The sequence below is a fragment of the Acyrthosiphon pisum genome, chromosome X (assembly GCF_005508785.2).
Source record: "Acyrthosiphon pisum isolate AL4f chromosome X, pea_aphid_22Mar2018_4r6ur, whole genome shotgun sequence".
NCBI classification, from domain to species: domain Eukaryota; kingdom Metazoa; phylum Arthropoda; class Insecta; order Hemiptera; family Aphididae; genus Acyrthosiphon; species Acyrthosiphon pisum.
In genome coordinates, this window is record NC_042493.1 from 48,012,698 (window position 1) to 48,038,554 (window position 25,857).

Sequence of the window (25,857 nt, forward strand, 5' to 3'; positions counted from 1 at the left end):
CGTTTAGTGCAACAACCAGACAAATCCGACTGTTTTGAGTGATTCCTGAAAAATTTTATAAATAGGAAAAGTCTTGTTGTTGCCCTCAGGTCTTCAATTGTTCTTAAATAGCGCGAATTTCATTGTAGAAAATGTTTGTAAACCGTTAAAACCCTGTTCAAAATCTAATATAGTCGTTCAAATGACGGCGGGATCCGCCTGAATCCTTTCTCTCGGCTGCGGGCGTGCGAGACCAAAACCCGCGTGCGCATCGCGACTACGAACGCCAGCCGCCGCCACGCCGTAGTGGTCGAAGTCTCGAGAAACGATCAGAATTCAGCGGCGGCAGCGTAGATCCCGCCAAACCGGCTGCGAGGCGGTCAACTACGTACAAGTCCTGTACCGGGTCGGGCGTGGCGGGGAACGGCGCTCGTCTGCCGCGCTCGTTTTCACCGGTTTTTTTTCTTCATGCCACTCCTCCTCACACACGGTCACCACACACCACCCGAGCGCAAGCACGCACACGCACAACCGGTGACGACGACGACGCTCGACTACGTCTACGTGGTGTGCACACGCACGCACCCCGGTACGCGCACGGTCGCTTTTCGGTTCGGTTATTATTCATCGCCGCCGCCGTGTTCGGGCGCAAGTCCGTTCGTAGGTAGTAACCAGAAAGTAGTCGGTGCACGTTCGCCGTGGCGCGCATATCGTACACGCCGCCGCAAGTGTCGTCTACCGTCGAGTGTCGTTCACGACTTACACGACCGACGTTTCGGCGCGGTCCTGCTCGATATTATATAATCATATTCGTGCGCATCCCTGGTGACGTCGTGTGCGAGATGGTGTTTTTCGTCAGGAACAAGTCGGACCGACGTGAATTGTTGGCCAGCATGGCCAGCGTCGATCACGTTTCGTCGCTCAAGATCCACGACAACGGTATTATTTTATAATACATTTTATATAACAGAAAATATTTACAATTTTGTATCCATTGTCGCATAAATGCGTTCAGGGCCTTAGGATCATTATATCAGTTACATGCAAATTATATTTGAAAAATTGTAGTATTTTAAAAATATTAAAATTTCCAAATTCTGTCTTGGTCCAGGGAGGTAATAGTGGATGGAAGTATGTTTCTTGTCACGCATTCCAATTACAGATCTGGCTAGTGTGTATTTTTAAAACGAATAGGTATGCATTTTTTTATCTTCCCCTATTTTGAGTAAATTTCAAGTTTTATGGTAAGAACTTTTATTGAATTAACAGTATATATTGGCGGGAGTGACAATGAATGGCCAAAAACATAGGTACTGAAATGTATAAAAATGTACGGTAAAAATTATTAAAAGAATTATAATTATTAATATAAATATAATTATTATATTTTTTCTACGTAAGTCATAAATGTATCAAAGATGTATCGTATAACGTACAGAATCTATTAAACGTGGGTGTTTGGATTGTGTAGCCATAACGTATTATACTATTACCTACTATGACGGACAATTATATATTATAGATGTACCTATAATCGTAAACTTGTATTGAACATAATCTATTTCTTTTTTTTGTGGGTATACAAAATTAAAATAACATTTTTATAGATTTTATAATCTTATTATTATATTTGAATTCGAATTGCGCTTTAGTTTAATTTTATATTTTATATTGTTGTATATGCATGCATAAGAGTAGATATATGTGTGGTAAGCCATATGCGTATAGGGCATGTGTATATAGCATACAATATACAAACGTGTTGACTCAGGGTATATCGAGTGTGAGACCAATTAATCGGTTCTCACGATGGTCATTGTGACCGTCCCAGCTTCGTCAGCACATTCCAAAGGCCCCGGACGGACCGTTTCCGCAGTCAGTAAGTCAGTCGCATACAATCGATCAAGTAAGTGATAAGTGCGTTACTGGTCAGAACTTCTTACAGAACTTCTATTAGCATTTCTTTTTTCCGAGCATCCATATTTGTATTCAGACTCTCTTTCATTTGTAATTTTAATAATACTTTTATTTTACTCTATCTATCGTGTGTTTAAATATTAATTATTTCGTCCAATAAATAATAACTTGGTAATTATATCGGTACTCGCAAATGCGTGTTATTTCATTTTAATAATTATTTACCAAATTGGATGAACACTGTACGACGGTACACCACACTTAAATATAAATTCTTGCTTAATTTCCCTCATATAATAGACAATAATATCTCCAGTGATATATGTGTCGTTACTCGTTTGTAATCGTCGGAGATCCTTTAACACAAATACACAATAATAAAAATAAATGATTTTGGTTCTTTTAACTAAATAGTTGCAAACTATTAACTAATAATAATCGAACCATTACCGACGTCTAGACGAAAATATCGGACAATGTATAATTTATGTACTTTAGTAATCTCCGAATTTGTGTATTCGTATTCGCGGTGTGAGAAATTGACATATTTTTTAGACAACTTAGCCTAATGGATTATAAACTACCGTAAATGCAGATGATTTGGAACGATTTTGACCTTTTATCTTCTCTAACAGATAATATTTATTTTATTGATAATTCAATTCCGTAAAAAATCACACAGAGTCAAGCAGTTCCAAGAATAAAAAAAAATTTAAGTAAATTGAGGTAAAAAATAAAAAGGGCTCCAAGTCTTCGAGGTGTTTGGTCATCCGTTTTTTCAAATACACAATGAGTCCTTTATGGACGGTTCACGGGGAACGTTATAATTATTTAAAAAAAATTAAAGTATTAAAAACCATATTTTTACAATTTTTTAATTAATTTAATAGATATATTAATGTAGGTAAGCAACATGTTATAGAATTTTACTAATTGATTCGATATATTTTTTAAACAATAATTTTTCTTATAAAATACAATTTTTGCTCATAGTTAAGTAAAAAATATTTTTGAACTTAAAAATGTATCTTTATATACGTGACGACATATTATTATACAAATAAACATAATCCTGAAAAATGCAAAAAAATATTATTTCCAAATACGTTATGGATTCACTAAAAAATAACAATACCTTGCATTTTGAAGTCAAACAACGACTTTGGTAGCTATTAATTTAGGCGTTTTAAAATCGGTTTTTTTTTTTTATTACATTTTGGTTGAATCACAGCTCACATTGGTAGGTGTATTCATGATAAATAATTAGATAAATAACACATTTTTATGAGAACGAAATGTTTACGGAACGTGTTGAAGAATATTATTCAAGTCATACTGTTTTACGATACTAATCTATAAATTACAATCTACATATTATTACGTTTACGTACCTATATAAATATTGGTAGTAGGTACAGATTACAAGACAGGTAGTAGAGCCTATCCTAGCTTCAAATATGGTTTCGTAACGTAATATGATTACGGTTATTACTTATTATTCTTGTATAAACATTATTTGACAACAATTACTTACAGACAACACTTAAGTGTTTCTGTGTCTGTGTTTAACACAGGTGTTATAGCCTATATGTAAACGTAAAGGTACCTATACAGTATACAGTAATACTATATGAATATAAGTCTCTGCAGGCACTCTCGTCAGTATTCAGTTGTGTGTAGGTACTGTTTTGTGATTAGTGATTAGTGATTAGAAATGAGGTATTGTTATATGCATCAAAATCGTTTCCGTTCATTATCTTATTGTAGTTTTGATGAATTTATCTTAAAATAAAATAACGATTTAGTATGTACACAATAATCACGAGATGAAAGGTAACCTTAACATATTTGAGTTGTAATCAAAATTCTACATTTGAAAAATTGCACTATACATTTAGGTGACAAATAACTGAAGAGATGACAATGGAACTGTACCTATATAGTGATTAGTGGCTCATAGGCGCAAATAGGGGGGGGGGGGGGGGTTAGGGCTAAGCCCCCCCCAAAAATGTCCATAGCCCTCCTAAACATTTCCTACATTTTGTTTTAAGCTTATTCAATATTATCAAAGTAAGGCCCTATCAGCCCTATTAGCACCCCAAATCTCAAACTCGCCTATGTAGTGGCTATTTATAAAAACAACATTATTCATACTCGCTAAAAAAAGTATTTGAGAGTGGTGTGAAATTCAAGATAACATATCCCAGTCTTAAACTAATATTTATATATTTATTTATTTTTATTGGTTCATGGTCTAAACTTTCTGGAATTGTTTGTAATTTAAAGTTAACTTTGGGTTATAAAATTTTCTACAATACATTTTGAATGTTACCTGTAATATTTTATATTTTTTATTTAGTAGATAGTAGATAGTAGATATGACTTGCCTATCTGAAATATAATATTTTTAAAATAAAACATTTAAATGCTATTTAAGCCATTTCAGTCGCGGGTGATGTACTGATGTGTGTGGCACAAGCCGCAGGCAATGGTAATGCAAGTATCTATGTAATAACCAGAATATTCTACGAAAACAATTTCATGAAATAAACGATTTGGCTTATTTATTTTAAGCGTCATGATGCATGGAGGTTATAATATGAATATAAGATGTAACCAAAAGTTTATGTTTCGTTAAGACCGTGGTATAGATTTCAGTGTCTGGTTGTGCAGGGAATACGTGTGATATACGTGCGCCCAGCACTTTTCAGGATTTCCACGTTACCACCCAGCACTATGGGGATTCCCACTTTACCACCCACTGGACGGAAAAAGGTCGCTTTCCAACGCTTCGACCGCTATAGAAAACTAAGCGTTCGGTGCAGGCGTGACAAAAAATATTTTATAATTAAATTATAAAAATTATAAAAATATCGATGTTTTATCTCCAGATTAACTTCGACAGATAAGATAAGACTCAAAATGATGGTGTCTCGTTCACCTATGCTTTTTTCTCCATTTAGCGGAATCCCAAATACGTTTTGTCTTATTTTAGCCCATAGCCACGACACTTAGATTATATACTATGGATAGTATGTACAGAGTATATACTAATATACTATGCAGCCATCAAGCTATAAATATTCTTGATGCCATACCGAATATTAGATCTATGAATGAACCTTATAGAACCCCGAATGTTTGTGGGCATGCGCGTAATTTAGATTGGATTACCTATCACTCATTCACGCATGTGCAGAGATAACCAATGCTCTAGCTTTTAAATCATTTTAACATCAAATCTAATATAGGTACTGGAATATACGGATATTGATTGCTACATTCATAGTAGGTACATGATAGTCGGAATAACGGAAAAGTATCAACGAAACAAAATAAATTATTATTATAATCGAATGAAGTAAAAAAAGCATTATCCCAAAAAATATTAATGCTATCTTCTTAATACCTACTGAATTATGCTATTATATTAAGTTTGAAAATTTAAATTAATACAGAATTAACTTTAAGACGCAGAACTGCCATATATATCGTTAGGTATTTTTGAAAAATGATTATAAAAGCACGTTGTTTACTAAATGGCGTATAGTTACCTATTGTTTTTGAACAATAAATATTTATTATTTGGTGAGCAATTTTATCTTAAACCATTAAAGAAAAAACCTATTTTTAAAATCGACCGTTCCACCGCCCCACCCAGAACTGTATGTAGGTACAAGGTACTTGTACTTAATTTTCATAATGCGGGCTTAGAGAAAATATTTATTTTGAGCAAAGCGAAAACATTTTTTTTTTTTTTACTTTATGATAAGGTATTTATTATTGTGAGCTACGTGAAAAAGTTGCGTACCCAGGAATTTGTTTAAGAATATACAACTTTACCTACTCGTATATAATAGAAACTATCTGAAGACTGTCATATATGCAATCATTTATACCTACATATTTTAATATTTACCTAATCATTAATTTTAAAATCTGTATTTTGATTGTTACAGCTGCATTCCAACATGTCCGTGATAATATGGACGAAATCAATTATCATGTAAAGGCCAAAGAGACTGATATAATATTTTTGAAAACTTTGATGGATAATCCTACTGTAGAATCATTAATTAAAGTAAGTTTAATTTATTGGTTTTATGAAGAAAAAAAATGATATAATAATTTCAGGAAGGAGTTAATAGAAATAAAAAAAGTATCTAAACTGATCTTAACTGATGACTACATTAAATAAAATATTAATTTTTAAGTTTAAATTTAATCCTATATGCTACATAATATAGGCTACCTATAACTTATAAGTTATAACGCTAAGTCGCTAACCATTTACCACTTCAACGAATACTTATCATTTTATAGGTACCTATTTACTGATTATTTTTAGCATGATTTTCGTACGCTCTTCTACTTTTCGACAGTAATTTATTATTGTTAATGTATGTACCTACAATATCTTGCTGATATTGTCTTATTGCTTGCTTGACCGTTCCATTCCGCAAAACTCGTGTTGTCGTTTCAAGTTTCAACTAGGTATATGTACTGAAAAGTAACACGTACATTTGACAGGAAATTCTAGGGATAAAAACATACGGATAAAAAAAATATTATATCTAAAAGTATGGGTATATTATTTTAAACTTATAGTATGTTCTAGTTTGCACGTAAAGTTTAATTTATTTTATACCTAATACCTAGTTATAAGCTTATAGATATTTGGGACTTTGGTATTCTTATATTAGACTAATGGTTAGCATTTCAAGACTTCAAGTATAAATAAATCGGAGAGGCACTATACTGTAAAATAAATCGTAAGAGTGTACTTGAGTGGGCCACAGTATAATGCCATAATGGATATGTTAAATTTGAATTCAATATTTCTTAGGATATTATATTATGTATTTATTACATAGTTGCTGGTGAGCCTCGGTGTAAATAAACATCTCGCTTTGCGGGATTGCCCTTGCTCCTAAATCTTAATTGAATATTTCTAGTTCTATAGTCTATTGTAGTTACTACGGAGCGAATGATTCGGTGGTATTCCAGTGCAGTAGTATATTTATTTGAATGTAGAAATTTTTTTGAAAGTCGAGAGTCACCTCTAGTGAAAATGTTTTGTTTATTTTATTCCAATTTTAAGGTATATCGGTATACCTGCATACCTATATACATTTGTGTATTTTTTTTTTCATGAAAACTGGAGACACTTTTTATAATATTAGAAAACTCTTCAAAATTGATAGTGGTAATGTCTGGTTTCTAGTTGAAAATCCGATCTAGTTGGTACTTTGATAGGTCAAAAGTATAAATTTCACAGTACTTTTCAAAATAACAGAAATAACGAAAATATAAAAATTAGGAAAAGTCGTAGCTTCTACACAAAATTAGTTTTTGGCAAATTTGGTTTTGTTTTTTTTTTTTTTTATCGTAATTCAATAATGAATAACTATGGAGACTTGACATTTTCTACGAATATTCATATTAGCATATATTTTTAGACATAACATAATTTTTAATAATATATGTTTACTACTTTTTATTTATTTGTACATATTAAAAATTGTCAACGTTTTTTCTATATATATGCTGATGACATTTTTTTATCCTCGTCTACATAACTTAAAGTAACGTACAATTTATATAAGAGATTGAAGTTCAAATTTTGACGAAATTATTGGATACTAAAACGCAAAATGACGATTTCTCCTCAAACAATTTTCGTTATTTTATTGTAATTCAAAAAATATTATTTTTAGGAATTTAAAACATTTCACTATTACTTAAAATATATTTCACTATTACTTAAAATATATTTCACTATTACTTAAAATATATTTTTGTCTACACAATACAATTTTCAAAATATTTAGACTAACTTCAACTTTGTCCGTGAGACACGCTTGTGATTATACGAGCAATATATTTACAGGTAGGCAATCTACATGTGGTGGATAACAGACACCTCGAAGAGTATACGTAAATACAAATATTTCATTAAAACATTGTTCATGATGTGCATTAGTAGGTTCCTGGGACATAAGTCGAAAAATTAAAGTTAGTAATATCATTTTTACTAAGTTATATGGTTTTGATCAAATATAATAATTATTTATGCATTGTCTTAAATAATTATATTCAATTACAACCAATAAACAAAAAAAAATATTATTATTTAGTTAATTTTTTGCTGGACAGCTGGCGCCACTGTTGTATTTTTGACATCCAATTTCCTACTTTTTCGGTGGATTTGCCTAAAGTTTCCTTTCATAGAAACCTTGTTCTGACAATTACGAAAATACGAACACAATTGAAAAAGAAATCAGCCAATTCGGTAAATTCGCGTTCTCAAGTGATGCCATGACAAAGGATTGGAGTCCATTTTTATATGTATAGATAAGTGATAACTGTTGATAAAAATGTTTGTTTTTTGTCAAAAAGCTTGAAACTGTAATACTTAGTTTCTCATAATTTTTTTTCAAAGCAATTTAAAAATATCAAAAATACACAATAAGTACAATATTGTCTTTTAACACATAAATTACATTTACCTAAACCTAATCAATGACAAATTGCTCCCGAAATCTACTATACAGCAGAGCAAATTCTCTGGTTTTTTTAATATCGAACAACATAATTTGCTATGTGGTTTGATTTTATTTTCCTGTTATATTGCTTGTAGAACGTACTGCATGTAAATAGGTAATAATTCTAAAGGTCATTTGTTTTATTTATTGATATTTTAAAAGCGTGACTAAAATTCTGTTCTAAGGACTAAGGTTATAGTTATTTCTTATTAACGTTGTTTATTTTTTATATGACATTGTGTAACTATAATAATTATTACGGTGTGGATAATATTTATGATACTAATCAAGACTTTGTGTATCTATTCCCAGACAGCATTTTGTAATAATAATATTATAATAGTATTATAATAACGTTATACTAATATTATTCATTATTATAATGTTATAATAATATTATTAAACAAAAAATTGCTGTCTGGGTTATACTAAAAATTGTCCATTAATACTTGTGCAATCTAAATAAAAATATTTTCATTATTCGTGAATGTCCTATATATATAATATCTCGTAGATTCTTCATGAATAAGTAACTTCATGTGTTGTTAATTTAGTACCTTTATATTGGTTATTACTTATTCCTTATATTCAATGATGGCCAATAGAACATATAATTTTATTTGTTAGCAACATTATTAAATTAAATAAATAAAAATATATTATGTACTCGTTTTTAATACCAAAACACAATTTGACATATTGTATTATTACACAGAGTAGGTAACCTACCTATATAATACATGCACTTTCTTACGTCAGTGATTTTACCAACGTACGTGTTCCCACGCCCCACATTGAAATTTCCAAAATTATGTTTTGTAAATATTTAGCACGTATTTTCATTCGCAGTAGATGTATAAAATACATTGTATATTACAAAACGTACGTGGTTATACCATCCATATATTTTAAATCAAATTACAAATGATATACTCTTGAAAAATTTCACATAATATCAAAACAATTGATAACGCATACACGCATGTAAAAAATTTCTTTCTTATACAAAAAATTGTAAATTTGTCTTACAAATGAAAATAATACGCTTATACAGTAAATACATGTACTTAATCTATGAGTACATTTTTTTTTTTTACAGTACAATAACAATTATGCGGCATTTATTATTGACTAGGAACTGTACAAAGATTTTTGATTTTAGATTGGACAAATATGTATTTTAGATCATATTAGTTAAACGATTGTTCGATTTCTAAAATCACACTATCCAAGCAAAAACTCATTCAGAAAACCATAATGAAATTTACGAAATACCCGTTCTTAAAGAAATCATTATCAATATTAAGTATTGCTTATATAATAATCCATTTTGATTGTGATATTTTATCATTAAAACGTTGATTTTAAATATAATATGATACTATAGCTTTAGCGTGCACGCCGAAGTGAGTATAGGTATGTAGTATAGGTACCTATGTAAAGTTAAGTAGGTATATTCTATTGATATGTTTTATTCTATGTGTAATTTTGTACCTACACACTTATGGTGTGTCTTATAGTGGAGACCTTTTATTTATTTATTTCGTATGGCTGGTATACAAATCAACACAGTTAAGGCCACAATATATATCGAATATAAATCAAAACATGAGTATAAAATAAAAATAAAATAACTACAGTTAAAAATATAAATATAAAATGTAAATAGTTAAATAAATAAGTAATGATAGTAGGGGCACATGGTCATTGTTTACAGATAAAATCCATAGTCATAAGGCAATGTCTAGTTCTCGAAGGGAACTAGTGGAGACCTACCAATATATCATATACCCATATAAATATAATTTAGGTATTACCATTGAGTATAGATAGTATACTATCTATACTCAATGGTATTACGTAGATTTTTTCTACAAAACGTATAGAATTTGTTATAAATATGTACAGCTATTTTTTGACGTAATCGCCGGATCGTTTGATACATTTCTGATGTTTAAGATCAGCTTTTGTATCCCCTCCTGGAATGTCTCTTCCACCACATTCTCTTGTTCAATTCCAATTAGTTTTTTTTTAAACGTCTTCATTAGCTTAGAATTTAGTTTCAGTGAGTAATGTTCTCCGGCTAAAGCTTTTTTTAAATTTGGAAATAGGTGAAAATCACTGTTGCTGTTAATTCAAGGTGGATGTTGCGAATCTCCCCCACCATCCCTCCTATAACCAAACTAGATGCTGTTTGCTACCTGATATCAACCTAAAAGTTGAAGATTACATTTTTTACTGTTTTGAAAGAATACAGACCTGAGTGATGACAGACGTAAAAATAAAGAGTAAAGTTATGAATCATGGATATGTTTTCAACGGTCCTTGTAGTAGACACTCATATATTATTATATACCTAATTATTATTATTTTATAATTGTATTTGTAAAGATGAGTTCTAAATAAACTACTCGCTATTAGTGTATTCCTAATATTTTGCCAGGATTAGTAGGTTAGGTTAGGTAGCGCAACCAAAATTCGAATAAGTTAAATTTAATTATATTATAAAAAGCATATGATTAAATTAATACATAGGATAAAAAAATTAACAAACGTGGGTGCAACAGTAACATAATTATATTATGTATATCGGTTAAGTTAGTGTAACGTGAAATTGGTGAGAAAAAAAAGTTCTATCCAGCCAAAAACACATCTCTGCAGTGCTCTGAATCTTAAAATTCGGGACTCAACTAAACTAATATATTACCAAAACAAATCCGGGATCCAGCTATTGTGTATTAAGATTACCTAATATAATTCGGGGTCCAACTAAAGAATAAAATTTCAATTTCGGGAATTCTGAACTCATTTCGGATTCAGATGCAGCCGAAAATGTATGGTACAAACCGCAAAGTTATAGCTGTTATTATGCGGTAAATTTGAACAACTGATAATGTATATTGTAAATGGGCAGGTATCTACTAAATTTTAGTCAATTTTTACCTATCTGTAAAATTCAGGTTTTGTTTAAGACATTAATATTTTGAATTTTCACATAAATAAGTAATTAGAAAACATTTATTTGAACATTAATATTTCTCAAACATAATTATTATTTAAAATTTTGTTATTAGGATTTTTTCATGAAATAGTTAAATATATTATAATAGTTTACATTGTATCAACCTATCCACCGTATTTTCGTAAATATATGTCATGTGTATTAAGTATTTACCTACTACCTATATACATGAAGTATCTACTTTCGAAACTAGCGATTGAAATATAATATAAAAAGAAACCATACACATATAGTATAAAAAGATAAGGGGGACGTAGTTGAGAAGACTACACCATTTGACTTCTTGAACTTGTTTCGTACATACCTAAGCTATCTATATAGTTGAAGTTTCGCTTGCCATGTTTTTCCACGATTCAGCTTAAATATTTAAGTATAATAACTGACAGTTTTTTCTTCACAAATATGATATTGTTATGTACTAATGTTGTCTGGTATATAATACATAAATCTGTAGGTGATTATAGTAACTTAATTATAAGTAGTTATATTAGTTGTAATATGTTCTTATACTTCTTAATAGATATGTACCTTTATATCTACTGTATAGAGGAATAGTCTATCATATTATTAGATAATATATTGTAATCGTATTTAATTACAATATTATATTAAGTAGGTAGTTGTAATTTGTTAATACAATTAATTGATACTCTTGAGCTTGACCAAATGTGAACTAAAAGTATATGGAATGTAGGCATATGAAAGTTCATATTTCAATTAGGTTTTATTTAAATAGTGGCGGTGAAAGTTTTTCTTAGAAAAATATTATAGGTATGTACGCATTACATTTTTTGATAACTGTAAAATGTATAATGTACATAATACATTGGTCGTTGGTCTTACGATGTATTTTTTTTAATTTTAATTTGTGTCTGACATTTGTGACACTTTTTAAAAAGAAAAATTGTTTTGATCTTCAACTTTGAGGGTGGTTTCTAGTAGCAAATTGGATCTAGATGGAAGTTTGAAGGGTAAAAATTAAAATTTCTTTTACTAATTTTTACAACATTCAAAACTACGAAAATATATGTCAATATTTGTTTATATGCTATATATAGTTAAAAATCCATCAATATTTTTATTTTAACACCTTAGGTTTTAAAATTTAATACAAGATTCACCATTTACGTTTTCTTACAGAATTCAAAAAGAAAGTTTAGTGTAATGCCAGATACATTTTATATAAGCGATTGAAATTCAAATTTTGGGGGCTTTGGATATTCAAGCGTATATCTGCCTAATAACGAATTTTGTTACTTAAATTTATTTATTCCAAAAATAAATGAAGCGTAGAAAATTAAAACATTCAAAATTATTACTTGAACAATAATTTTCTATATACAATGAAATGTCCATAATATTCATCCTAATTTTAATCTATTCATAGGCATGTGGAACTTTAGAAACTTTTAATTTTTTTTAATGTTGATAAAATTATTTTTCGATTTATACTTGATAAAATGTTGCCCAAAACGAATTTAGTTATTTTGTTTTAATTCAAAGAAATAATAATTTGTAGGAAATTGAAGCTTTTCTCATTATCTGGTATATTATTATTTACTACGCACACAATGCAAGTTTTAAAATGCTTAGATTAATTGTAAGCTATTTAAATCAACATCACAAACAAAGCACACCGTTCTACGTACGTCAATAATAATATATGAAAAATAAATATTATTATGATTATTATTTATTACTATCTAAAACTAACAAAAATAGTTCAACCTACCATGTATTACTGGTAAAATAATAATTAGCTAATAGCAATATATAATAAATTAATATCCTTAGAAAAATAAGCTTTATATTTTGTTAAAATTGCCTATTAGTACCCCTTTAACACTGGTTATGTTGTACGACATCGTCAATTGTAGATTCTAAACGGAGGTAATAAGTATTAGGTTCACAATGCCCGTATTTTATAAATACTTTTTAAGACACAAAAAAACCTCAAAATGTTTCATGGATTGCTAGAAGTTATTTAATTAAGATTGTACATTTGTTTATCAAATACGCTATTATGAGTCCAGATAAGTACAGCAAAACAATGATTGCCTGCCTTATGCCTAGTATATAAATCTAAAATATAAATTGTAATTTTTGTTTTCACATTAGTACAGGCTCATACTAAAAAATATAATATATTTTCAGTATTTTAATTAAGAAAATGTTGTATTACTTAATAGTAGGTATAAATATATTATATTATATTTTCATATGAAATCATAGTATAATGCAATACATAATAATTATATTTCTGGATCACAATATAGTAGGTAGGTATTGTAGATATATATCTAAAACCCAATTCAAACGAGAAAGAGAAGAAAATGGAATTTGATTAAATTTAAAATTACATCAATCAATTAACATTACCTAACATACATAATATTATACATAGTAATAATTAGAAACCTTTATAACACTGAATACATCTTAGAAGTGCCGAAAATTGATTAAAATGAGAATTATATATTAACTGTTATTATTAAACAAAAGTTTCAGTACCTTACTATTAAATAATATAAGTATGTGCAGCGTTCTATTTATTATATTGCATATCCAGGAAAATTAAGTTATACGACGAGCATCCTTAGGCTCTGCAGTATTAGAATAGAATTTTTCTAAGACGTACAAATGTACAATTATTAATGTTTATACATGATCAGAGGTGGATAGGTAGTATTTATATCACAGGGAAATATTTGAAGGGGCCCCCGAACTGAAATAAAATTTGGTCGTTTCGCTCGCTTTAGATACTTATTCAATCTAACACCTTTAACTATAAATAAAATGTTTCGTGTGAAACCGTAATTTTAGTTTGGTGTGGGGCTGGGGAAACGGCATATGAGGAAAATGCTTTTTTCGGTTATAAGGGATTTTTGAAAAATTTTGCGTAAGCTCGTATAAATTCCGAACTAGATATCTGCAAAGAAGTTTCATATAAATAAGAAGTTTTGGAAATAAGGGGGGAGGTGGAGAAACGGTTCTATAGCCCCCCACACAAATTATTGTATAACTTCGAAAAAAAATTTGTACAAATTCCGTACTAAATATCGGCTAAAAAAAATTGCGAAAACTCAATATTTTGTTAGGGAAGCATACAAGGATATTTCGGTCTTAGATTAACGATAAAAATTTAAAATACTATATTAATGATCTGTAAGCAAATTCTTGACTTGTGGTATTATTATATTGTTAAAAATAACAGTAATAATAATTAATATACCCGAGTGGGCCCCCCAATATAAACATAGATGGTGGCCCCACAGGAAAAATCCCTTTTTCCCCATGGTCCTATCCATCCCTGTACATGATTGATAACAATTAAAATGATTGAATAAAGTTTGGTTATTTCCACTTTTTTACTTGTTAGGCATAAGTGGAATGTAATTGAATACTACATTGCTACCTATTTAAATTGTATTTATCAACGTTTTCACTTAGGTACTTTCCTACTAAAGATAATATTATTTTGTAAAATAAATAAATTAGTTGTACGTATAAATATAGCAATAAGTAGTGGTAATTGTCAATTAAAACTAAATATCACTTTTTTACTAGATATCTTTAGTATTTTATTTACTTCAAATGTTGGCTATATTCATATATTATAATTTGCAGTACCTACCAGGTAGGTACCTAAATAAGATATTTTTAAATATGCTTAGTTACTTTTTAAATATTTAAAATTGCTTATTAAATTAGCTTAATCAGAAATCGAACACTGGATCAGCGATAGCCATAATATAGTTAGTTAAACTATAATAATTTGTCCTAAGGCAGTGAAATTGACCTACCTATACAATAGGTACTCAATAGTATAAAATGTTCTAAAAAGTAGTTTTTTAGACTTAAAAACTACCTCGTGGTAAACTACTATGATATAATAAAGCATGTTATACCACATGAAGGTAGTTTATTATATACCTAGGTAGTTATTTTCTAGGTAGGTACGTGTTAATTATCAAATATGTACTACTGTCAGGGACATATTTACTATTTGCCTACACCGAATAGGTACTATAGGTGCTTGCCCGTTGTGGTAGAATTGGAAAATTTTGCTTTCTACTGTATTTATAAAAATTTACATTTTGTATTTTTGTACGTATTCGTGTAGGCCGTAGTTTGTCTGAAAAAATTGTTTTCAATTTATTTTATAATTATGAATTATTATGTCAGTGGTTAAACACAACAAAGAAACATATCAACGTAAGGTACCTTCTCTTGTATAGTTAGTTCTGATTTTTGTCGATTATCTACCCAATTATTAATGTTGACCCACATATTTTATATAGGTATTTATAAATTTATAATTATCGATATTATTTTTATTTTCCAGATAATGTATCACGATATCATTATATCGTTATTCGACAATATCGATATTGATACCTGTGTAATAAACACGCAATAACCCAAACAAATATTAAATAGTAATTTACCAATTATTTAAATGAATTTGAGAAATTAATAATTATGAATATAAATAAATAATAAAGTTATTTACAGAGTTTAAATGTTTTTTTTTTAATGAAATCCTGATTAGATCTTAATATTCATATTCTCCTTATTCAACCTATATTTTATCAAATACTTTTTATTGTAACGTTAATTCATTGCAAACATTAAAATTAATAATTTTAAATGTATGTGTATTTCTATAAAAATAGATTTACTATTGCTAGTTGCTACTATTGTTAATGACTATATGATTATTATAATGAATCTCCGACCCCGACGCGTATACCATACCGATACGCGCGCCGAGCGACAAGGAACAAATAAAAAATGTTACCTACAATATAATTATTAAGATCGTGTTAATCGTTTATTCTAAATGCTTATTGATAATCGTTTGCTATTAGTTAATAGGTATGTTAGTATATTAGTATATTACATATTTTATTTTTAAGTAAGTAACAGCCAACTTGTAAGTATTTTTCTTTAGCGATATCTTAATATTTTTCTTTGGATAGGTACCTATCGATAGAAAAATATACAATTAGACGTACGATTTTAGAAGTGGGTTTTAGATACGACGTTACAAGTTGTATAATAGGTATGTACGTATATTACAATCTCAATGTTAAACTCAAGAATTGAGAAGTTAAAGAGATCATATTTTTACACTCTCAGTACCGAATCCTTAGTCGACGGACGACGACTGACGAGCAAATGGATATAATAACCTACTGGCTACTGTAAATGTGTACGAGTTTATGATATATAAATATGTTACACACGCGTAGTATGCTGGCTGTATACGTCGTGTTTGTGGTTCGTCGATATGGTATTATTGTAATCTTATGGTATTCCTATTGTTGTTGGAGCAATGACTATAGTGAGCGCGCTCACAATGCGTAAAAAAGATGATCATAACAAGAATAAAAAGACAAAAAGAAAATCCGACGACGCGTACCTGCAGGCTACAGTCGAGTACAGTTGTGTGCTGTTGGGCTCAAAATGTGGACGACCGGAGTAAAAAGAATCTCTGTTTGGAGGCCCTGAATAATATTGTAATGACGTTATTATTATTACGACAACTTACTGCCTGTACACATACCTACTATTATTGTACATATGATAACATACAACGGGTGTGGGCATGGGCGGGCGGTGAACCCGAGGTTGAGAATAATTATTCTTCGTGTCTTAACTGGAATCCGTTAAGAAACGAAACCACCTGTATGCGCGCGATCGTCTCGGCGTACGTGTAGGTCGTGTTCGAGATAAAAAAAAAATAAACAGCATTTAGGTAGGAGGTACGCACCGCCGACGCCGCGACTTATCCCACCATGGTCTACCACTACTCCCGTCTCCGAAACTCGGCTCGTCTCTCCGCTCCATTCGTTTTATTTATTATTTTCTCTGTCGTAAATTGTCGTAATGCGGTATTCTAAATTGTAGACGGCAGTCAGTATATCAATGGTACGCAACGTCGTCCGTACGCGCGTTCTCGCCACACTAAAGATCACAGCGCACCAATATTTTGTGTAGTTTTTTATACCGTCTTAAACGGAAAACAATTGATAATCCCGAATCTGGTGACCATAATATTACGAATTAATCGTTTATTAAGACAATCGCCTAGGTATTCTTTTACATTTTTGACGCAAAGACGGTATTACATTAATTATTATTATATTATATTATAATACAAACACCATCAAATTCGAAATATTGTCACGTAAATCGCGGCATTGGTCATCGTTGTGGGTGGAAGGTGAGGAGGTACACGCACGTAGCAGGTATATATTATTATACGCCGTCGGTTTTCCTACCTAGTGCGCTTGCGCGCGTAGTGTGCACGCCCGTCAACGGAACGCGCAGTGTTGTGAGTCGTCGCCGGCAACCGTTGTGCTTGACGCTTGAGCAGTGTGTGCCGCGTACGTGTTTGTAACAGGTGCGAAACACGTCTTCAACGAACAAATTTTATCGTCCGCTGCTGACGGAATTTCGGAGAGAGTCGTTAACGGGTAATGTTTATATATTATATTATTATATTCAATTCGTTCATCCCTTTCGTTCGAGTTTACCATTTAGTTGTGACCGGTGACGAGATTTTCATATTATTATTATCGTTATACGTCGAAAGCGTATTCATTTTTAGGTTCCTCTCCCCTCTCATCCACACGACCCCACCCTCCTACGCTCGCGTGATTTACCCGATACAATTAGGTAGATACGTCGACAAGATATTTTTATTCTCTTATAACCAATAAAATACGATTTAATTAATGTTATGTTGCGTTATCGGCTATTGTGCTGCAGAAACAATAACAGTGGCGCCCAAAATGTCAGTGTTTCAGGAGAATATATTATTATGCCCGTTGTACGTCTATATGTATAATATGGTCTACGACAGATCACCGCAGCTTTTGAGATTTATGTGATTCCCTTCGGCCTTTGCTGTGGAACTATTGAGTAGATGAATGGTGTTACACTTACGTATATTGTATTAAATCGACTTAATATCAATTTCATTACATTATCACCTCAAACAACGTTAAAATCTCTACGAAACCATGTACGTGACCTACCTAGAGACTATTGGATAACGCCTACAACGATAGTATACTGTACCTATGCAAATGAGTCGTATATTAAATTTAATAATGTTACCATATATTTAGCCCTAATAGCCCTATAGATATACTATTACTATAACTGTTAGGTACTTCGGTACCTATATCGTATATGCATTATGCACCTATACCTAGGCTAAAAGTATTAATATATTTCAATAATTTATTTTATAATTATTTTTCAGAAAATATATCTAAGTGCTTCGTCTGAATAATTATATTTACATGAGTAATATATATATATATATTATAGTTATATAGGCCGTTGCGCCGGGACCCCGACAATCGAGAATAATCAAAAATACACCTTTATATTTTTTTTTAATAAACCATTTTAAACTTTTAAGCACGTAGGTACTTACTAAGTTAATATTACAAACTTGTGAATTTAAACAAAAATTGGTGTCATTAATACCGTAAAATGTTTCGTATGTAGCTTAATATACTATAATAAATTAACGAATGCCTATAATATGTCTGCAGTGTTAAGTGCACTCCTGTTCGTCATCAGTTCCTCCTTCGTTGCTATACCTACTATATTATCAATGTTGTAGACAATTCCTGGTGTTGTTTACGTCGAAAATCGTTGTTGTCACTACGCGCGAACCCGAAGTAGTGCCTCCCTTTCAGAGCGATTACTTGTACTTGCTTACTCCTCAACAAGGTGCGGTAGGGCAAGACATCGTCATGTTCATGTGGCAGCGGTTTTTTTTACGGGAACCCTAAACGCGTCGTCCATCTGCATTTCGTATTATCGTTGTTGCTACAGCTTTAAGAGGACATTATTTCCACATAATGTGCTGACTCCGTCTAACTAATGCATGACATCAAATTGTGCGTTAAGAAGTATCTATTTTGCCCTGTTATTTTTAATATTATTTAGAATATTTATGAATTTAGACCTATTATTAAATTTAAAAGCATATTATTATTTATTATATATAGAAAACTTTAAAGGATTTTTTAAAAAATTTAAGCAAGTTATGAGCATATTAAAATGTACAAATGTCCTACATAATACTCGTACCTTTAAATTTTAGAATATGTCTAAATTCATTGTAAATTCTTATAAAAAAAACTTAGTTAAATGCTCTATGTTATGCATTGGTAAGTCTGAGTCAAAACAGGCGGATACGACCATAATATTATATTTATACAAGTTGTATGACGTAAAATATTAAAATAATAAGACTACATGCGGGGTAAATGAAAATAATCATAATAACAATAAGTCAAAAATCACTACTTTTTGGAAAACGAAAACGACTTATTATAATAGATGATATACATTATTGATTGTAATGGTATTTTAATTTTTCATTAGACACTATAATTCAAAATAAGTAATAATATAATTGTGTTTGTATATTGGTAATAATAATTACATATTATAAACTCCATAAATAAAGAGTGTGTATTAAGTATTTAAGTATACCTAGTACCTATATTAATTAAAAGTCTTATAATATATAATATCGAAGAGATGGATTATTTACAAGTTGCAATGGACATTTAGTGTCAATTATTATAATTATAATTTATAGGCCTACATTATAGGTGCTTCACTACACTTCTACCGGTATACCTATGTTTCTTTTATCCGATGTTCCCAATTATGTGAAGAGTCGACCAATCATTATATATTTTATAACCAACTGCTCCGAGTCAACAATTCCAAAGGCTATGCACATTTAATAGGGTTATTAATTAATATTTATTATGGCAATGTATTCTTCACAGGACTCTGATGTAGGTATATTATTATTATACTATTATAGACTATGGGTGCTGCGAGTATCGTCGTCGTGTCCTCAAACATTGTCCTTGTTATAATTTTTTAACGAATTCATTCTATGTTTTTTATAATAATTTGACTACACACGCTTCATTCTGCTTTCAATCATATTAATACGTATTACAATTTATAGTATAGTGACGCGATTGATACATTTATTATTATGACATATTATGCGTGTATTGTAGCAATTATGTAGCCTCAGTTTGACATTTTTTCTTCAAACACGATGTTTTACAAGGTTCTGCGAAATTGTCATGCACTCGCAATTCATATTTCTCCCCACTTGTTTCACGGGCCGAAATTAACTCACTGGACGCCGCTTTGTTTGTTGCTTATGTACATCGTACATGGGTGTGTCATTTCTATTTAATAATATTATATAAATGTAGAATTCGTCCGCCGTTACTTACGGACATAACAATAATATTATAATTAATTAATTTTACTAGTCCGACTTGCGCATTAACATCCACCTATATCATAAAAAATTGGCCAATAACTACTGCTCCTACAGTACCTGTGAAAAACTATACATCGCTTACAAATGACATTCATCAGATTCGTTGTCAATATTCTGAAGACAAATTATATAATATTTTAGTCGGAGCAAATTATATGAAACTTCAGGCCAATGTAGCCAATAAAAATGGATGTATTACATAATAGATACAGATATATGAATCTAGAAAAAAAAGCCAACTTATTTATAAAAATTAAAACACATAATATGCTAAATGTATGACTCGTGTAGGTCATGCTTGCATTACTGACTATATACTGTATGGTATGCTTGTACAGTACCTATTGCACATATAGTTTGTTTACAATTTTTGAGTTGTGCTATTTAATTTCGTTGTATTACATTTGTTGATATAATAAAAAATATATTGTCGAAAACTTCCTTTTACATGTTTTGTGGACGTATAAATACCATAATATTACCATGGAAACTAACGTCGTTGTATAATTGATAATTTTTGAAGAAAATTATATCCATATCTATAGCAGACTAGGTACCTACTGAACTTTGTAGTAGTACATACGACTATTAAAAATATTTCTTATATTCTTTCTTCAAATTATTTCATCATTGTTAAAATATAAAATAAAATAATAATTACTCTTTGAAACCATGTGGAAAGTTAATGTCATTACTCGTTTTGTTGTACAGGTTCAAAACTCTTTGGAGGAGTACGAAACGTGTGTACCAGAAGCCAATAACTCTAAGCAAACCTTGATCGATTTGTGTCATCACTGTACATCGTCAAAACATCCATTGGCCAAAGATTTACTCTCAATAATTACCAAATTACATTTTAAGGTCAGTTTCAATTATTACAAAAATGTGTATTGATCTTTTCTAAATGTTTAATGTTATGTTTAGACCCTTTTAGAAGTACATGATAAAATAGCTTTAAAGAGACTGAAGAAAACATTAGATACCTTTGATTTACCTCCAACTCCCCCCTCACCACCTCAACAACAGAACGGAACCAAAATGTCTACACAGACGTACAAAGTAATTGGATTACGAAAAAAACCAGACGAACCATTGGTGAGTTTTAGCTATATTGAAATTTTAATATATCGATAAGATCCAATACATAATGCTTAAGCCTACAGTTTTGGTGTTACATGTTTAAATTTTATCTATTTATGAACGAATGAGTGAGATAGAGGGAGAGAGAGTAAATTAGTAGGTGCGTGACTTCTTAGGCATAAACTTATAAATAATATAAAAAAATATTATAAAAAATAATTTATCCATTTTATACACTACTTATATAAAAAATATAAAATGAAAATTTTTTCATACAGGGTTTAACTGTTGAACAAGACGAAAATGGAAATCTTATAGTAGCAAGAATATTAGCTGGAGGTACAATTGATAAACAAGGGTTATTGAAAAAAGGAGATGTCATATTAGAAGTAAATGGTGAAAGAGTTGAGAGTCCTGAAGATTTAATGAATGAAGTTAGCCGTAGCAAAGATACGTTGCAGTTTCGAATTGCTCCTGGATTTTCCCAAAAGAATACAATTCAAACTCAACAGGTAAACTTAATAATGATTCCTGTTTGTTCATACTAACTATTTACTAATTTAAATTTTGTTTTTATTTATTTGTAGTGTTACATGCGAGCATTGTTTGATTACGACCCAATGGAAGACACTTTAATTCCTTGCAAAGAAATTGGTCTAACGTTTAAACATGGAGACATTCTTCAGGTTAGTTTTATAAAATAAATACTCATTGATTTTAAATAATTATTGTTAGGAAACCAAATTGTTAATAATTGATATGCTATATTTTTTCTGCATAAATATAGGTTCTGGATCAAAAAGATCCAAATTGGTGGCAAGCAAAGAAAGTTGGCGATAATGAACTTCCCGGGTTAATACCATCTCAAGAATTGGAGGAAAGAAGAAAAGCTTTTGTAGCTCCAGAAGCAGACTATGTTCATAAAACTAGTATTTGTGGAACTAGGGTAATCTATTAAATATAATCACAGTGTACAGTGTACCCTAGGTAACTCGAAACTCAAGGGGGAAAAACAAATTTGACTTAATAAAAATGTTGAGTTATAAAAATCTTAATATGTTATTGTTATATGAAGTAGAATTTAATTTGTTCAAGATGTCGAGAATTTTGAATAATGAAGGTTTAAGTTACCGAGAGTACAATGTATTATTTATTACTATACATTTTAATTTCAATATTATGTATAAATTATAAACTATAGACTAAAACTGTAAATTATTTTATGAAGTTGTTATTTGTAGAACTTATAAGACATAATATAAGTTTGATCTGAACACACTCATGTATGATTTAAAACAATACAAAAATCATATAAATTTCAAATTGTAATTTATATTTTAATAATTCTTACTACCACCTAATATGGTTTTAATTTTTGATATTAGGTCCATCATAAGTTATATTAAGTGTTAAATCTTATAATAATATTTAAAAATTTACTTTAGATTTCTAAAAAAAAGTGTAAGAAAATGTATCAATCAAAATGGAACGGTGAATTTGATAAAGCAGAATTAATATTGTACGAAGAAGTTACAAAAATGCCTCCTTTTAAAAGACGTACACTAGCACTAATAGGCACAACCGGTGTGGGGAGACGCACTCTGAAAGGTCGTCTGATAAACAGTGACCCTCAACGATTTGCAGGAGTTATACCATGTAAATATTGTTTTAAGATCTATTAATCCTATGATTTGACATCATTAAACAATAGAAGTTATTGAAATGATTTCATATTATTTGTACATGCTTATTTGAATTATTTTTGTAGACACAACACGACCACAGAGAGAATTAGAAGAAAATGGTCAAAATTATTGGTTTACTGATCGTGATCAAATGGAACATGATATTCGAGAGCATAAATTTTTGGAATATGGTGAAAATGGAGGCAATTTATATGGCACAAACTTGGATTCCATCCGTGATGTCATTAATGAAGGAAAAATGTGTGTCTTGGACTGCAGTCCAGTGGTATGTTTAATATAGGTTCTTAATTACTTGTTTTAAATTAAATTCATCAAATGCAAGTAATTTTTTGCTATATTATGTTTAATTATTTTTGAAACAATATGTTTTAGGCTTTAAAAATGCTTCACAATTCTTCAGAATTTATGCCATACGTAATTTTTATAGCAGCACCTGGTGTTGAGGTAATGAAAAGCCTATACGATTATTCCAGAAACCTTGGTTATTCCACTCGTACATTGACGGTAAGTAAAAAGTGTGTAAAAGCATTAGAGATATACCTTTTCTCACATCTACCTGTAGTATGACTTAATATTAACTCATGTGATTATATTAATATTATAGTACCTATATATTTTTTTTTATTTTATTAATTTAGTTTGATCGCCAAAGTTCCATTAGATATAGTTCTAGAAGAGCCCGTACATTAGAATCGCTTGCGTCGATTTATGAGGTAATTATTATTTATATCAATAAGCAACCAGTTAAACTAGACTGAGAAAATAATTTTATAATTTTAAGGTAGTCAGATCTTCTTTAAATGAAGTTGTATCTAATGTCTTATTATTTTTTAGCTATACTAAGGTGTAGTATTGAAAAATACCTTATCATGGTTAAGCTTGAAATTAACTGAATTACTTTTAGTGTAACTACCTTGTGATCTAAAATTAAACATTAAAAACGGTTAGTTATGCAGTTATACATAATTATGCAATTAGTCAAATACAGATAGTAATAATAATAGTATAATTATTTATGTGTTCTAAATAAAATTCACTTTAGTATAATAAATTTGGATTATCCAATCAAAATATAACCAACCAAAATATAATTTATAATTATTCCTACAGACTTTAAGTTATCCAGTGTAAGGCACTATTTGTGTGCCCCAACTTTGGAACTTTTTTACATTTATGTATTACTATATTTTATCATATTAATTGTAGATACTAATACATTTTCAACTCAAGTTTAATCTTTAAGGTGGTAAAATAATAAAATACATTTTATTCAATAAATATTGGTTAATGTTAGTTGATTTATTGACTGCATATTAACGAAAACTCGTTAGTTTTAATTAGTAAATGATTTAAATCATAGACAAATATTTATATGATTAAATGTGTACCATACATTCAATTCATTGAATATTTAATATCATATTATCATTGCAAAATTATAAAACTTATTTAGTATTTTACCTACTCTGTGAATTGTTCAGGCTTTTCATGGTTGAAAAGAAATATTCTTTCAGGAAATGTTAAAATAATCAAATAATAAATATTTAAGTTATAAAAACATTAAGTAAATAAAATATAGAATTTTTTTTAAATTTCATTAAAATTTTTTAGGAAGATGACGTAAAGAAATCATTGGAAGAAAGCGCTTGTTTACAACGTATGTACGAAAAGTACATAGACCTAGTTATAGTTAATGAAGATTTTGATATGACATTCCGTAAAGTTGTTGAAGCCTTGGAAATCATATCTAATGAACATCAATGGGTGCCTGTGAATTGGGTATATTAAGATTAAAAAGTGTTTCATCCCTGTTATTTTTAAAAGTGTTGGTAGAATACATTTAAGATATAACCTTTTTCATATCTTGATCACAAAACACTATACAATCATAAGTTAAAAAAATATAATGTATAGACTAAAGATTATAATAGCATCATTTTGTGTTAATTTAGTTTATATTATTAACTAAGCATACAATTGTATTTACCAATTATTTTGATTACTTGGTTATTGTTAAGTTCCTGCAACTAATCATAGCATTGATTTATTATGAATGTGAATTCCGTCCTTTTTTTTTAACTATTATAATTGATTTTTTTTTTTATATTTGCAATTTTTCCAATTTTTTTTTCCATCAAATGTAAATTTCACTTTTGTATGGTTGTATAGTAAATAAATTAACGATTTGGAATCATATATAATATACAAATTATCTCATGTGTTTGATTTAAAAACTGTTAACATTTTAACATTATAAAT

The 25,857-nt window shown here is 29.8% G+C and overlaps 1 protein-coding gene across 1 annotated transcript; it reads left to right on the forward strand.

The window, feature by feature from the left end:
- The first annotated feature begins 644 nt into the window (after positions 1–644).
- Positions 645–25,386, forward strand: LOC100164354 (MAGUK p55 subfamily member 6). Its single transcript, XM_016808694.2, has 12 exons — positions 645–918; positions 5,856–5,977; positions 21,524–21,673; positions 21,737–21,907; positions 22,171–22,404; positions 22,480–22,578; positions 22,680–22,838; positions 23,338–23,548; positions 23,661–23,863; positions 23,971–24,102; positions 24,237–24,311; positions 25,210–25,386. Exons 1-12 carry the CDS (start codon positions 822–824, stop codon positions 25,384–25,386), a joined length of 1,830 nt encoding a protein of 609 aa, XP_016664183.1. The 5' UTR covers positions 645–821.
- The last annotated feature ends 471 nt before the right edge of the window (positions 25,387–25,857 follow it).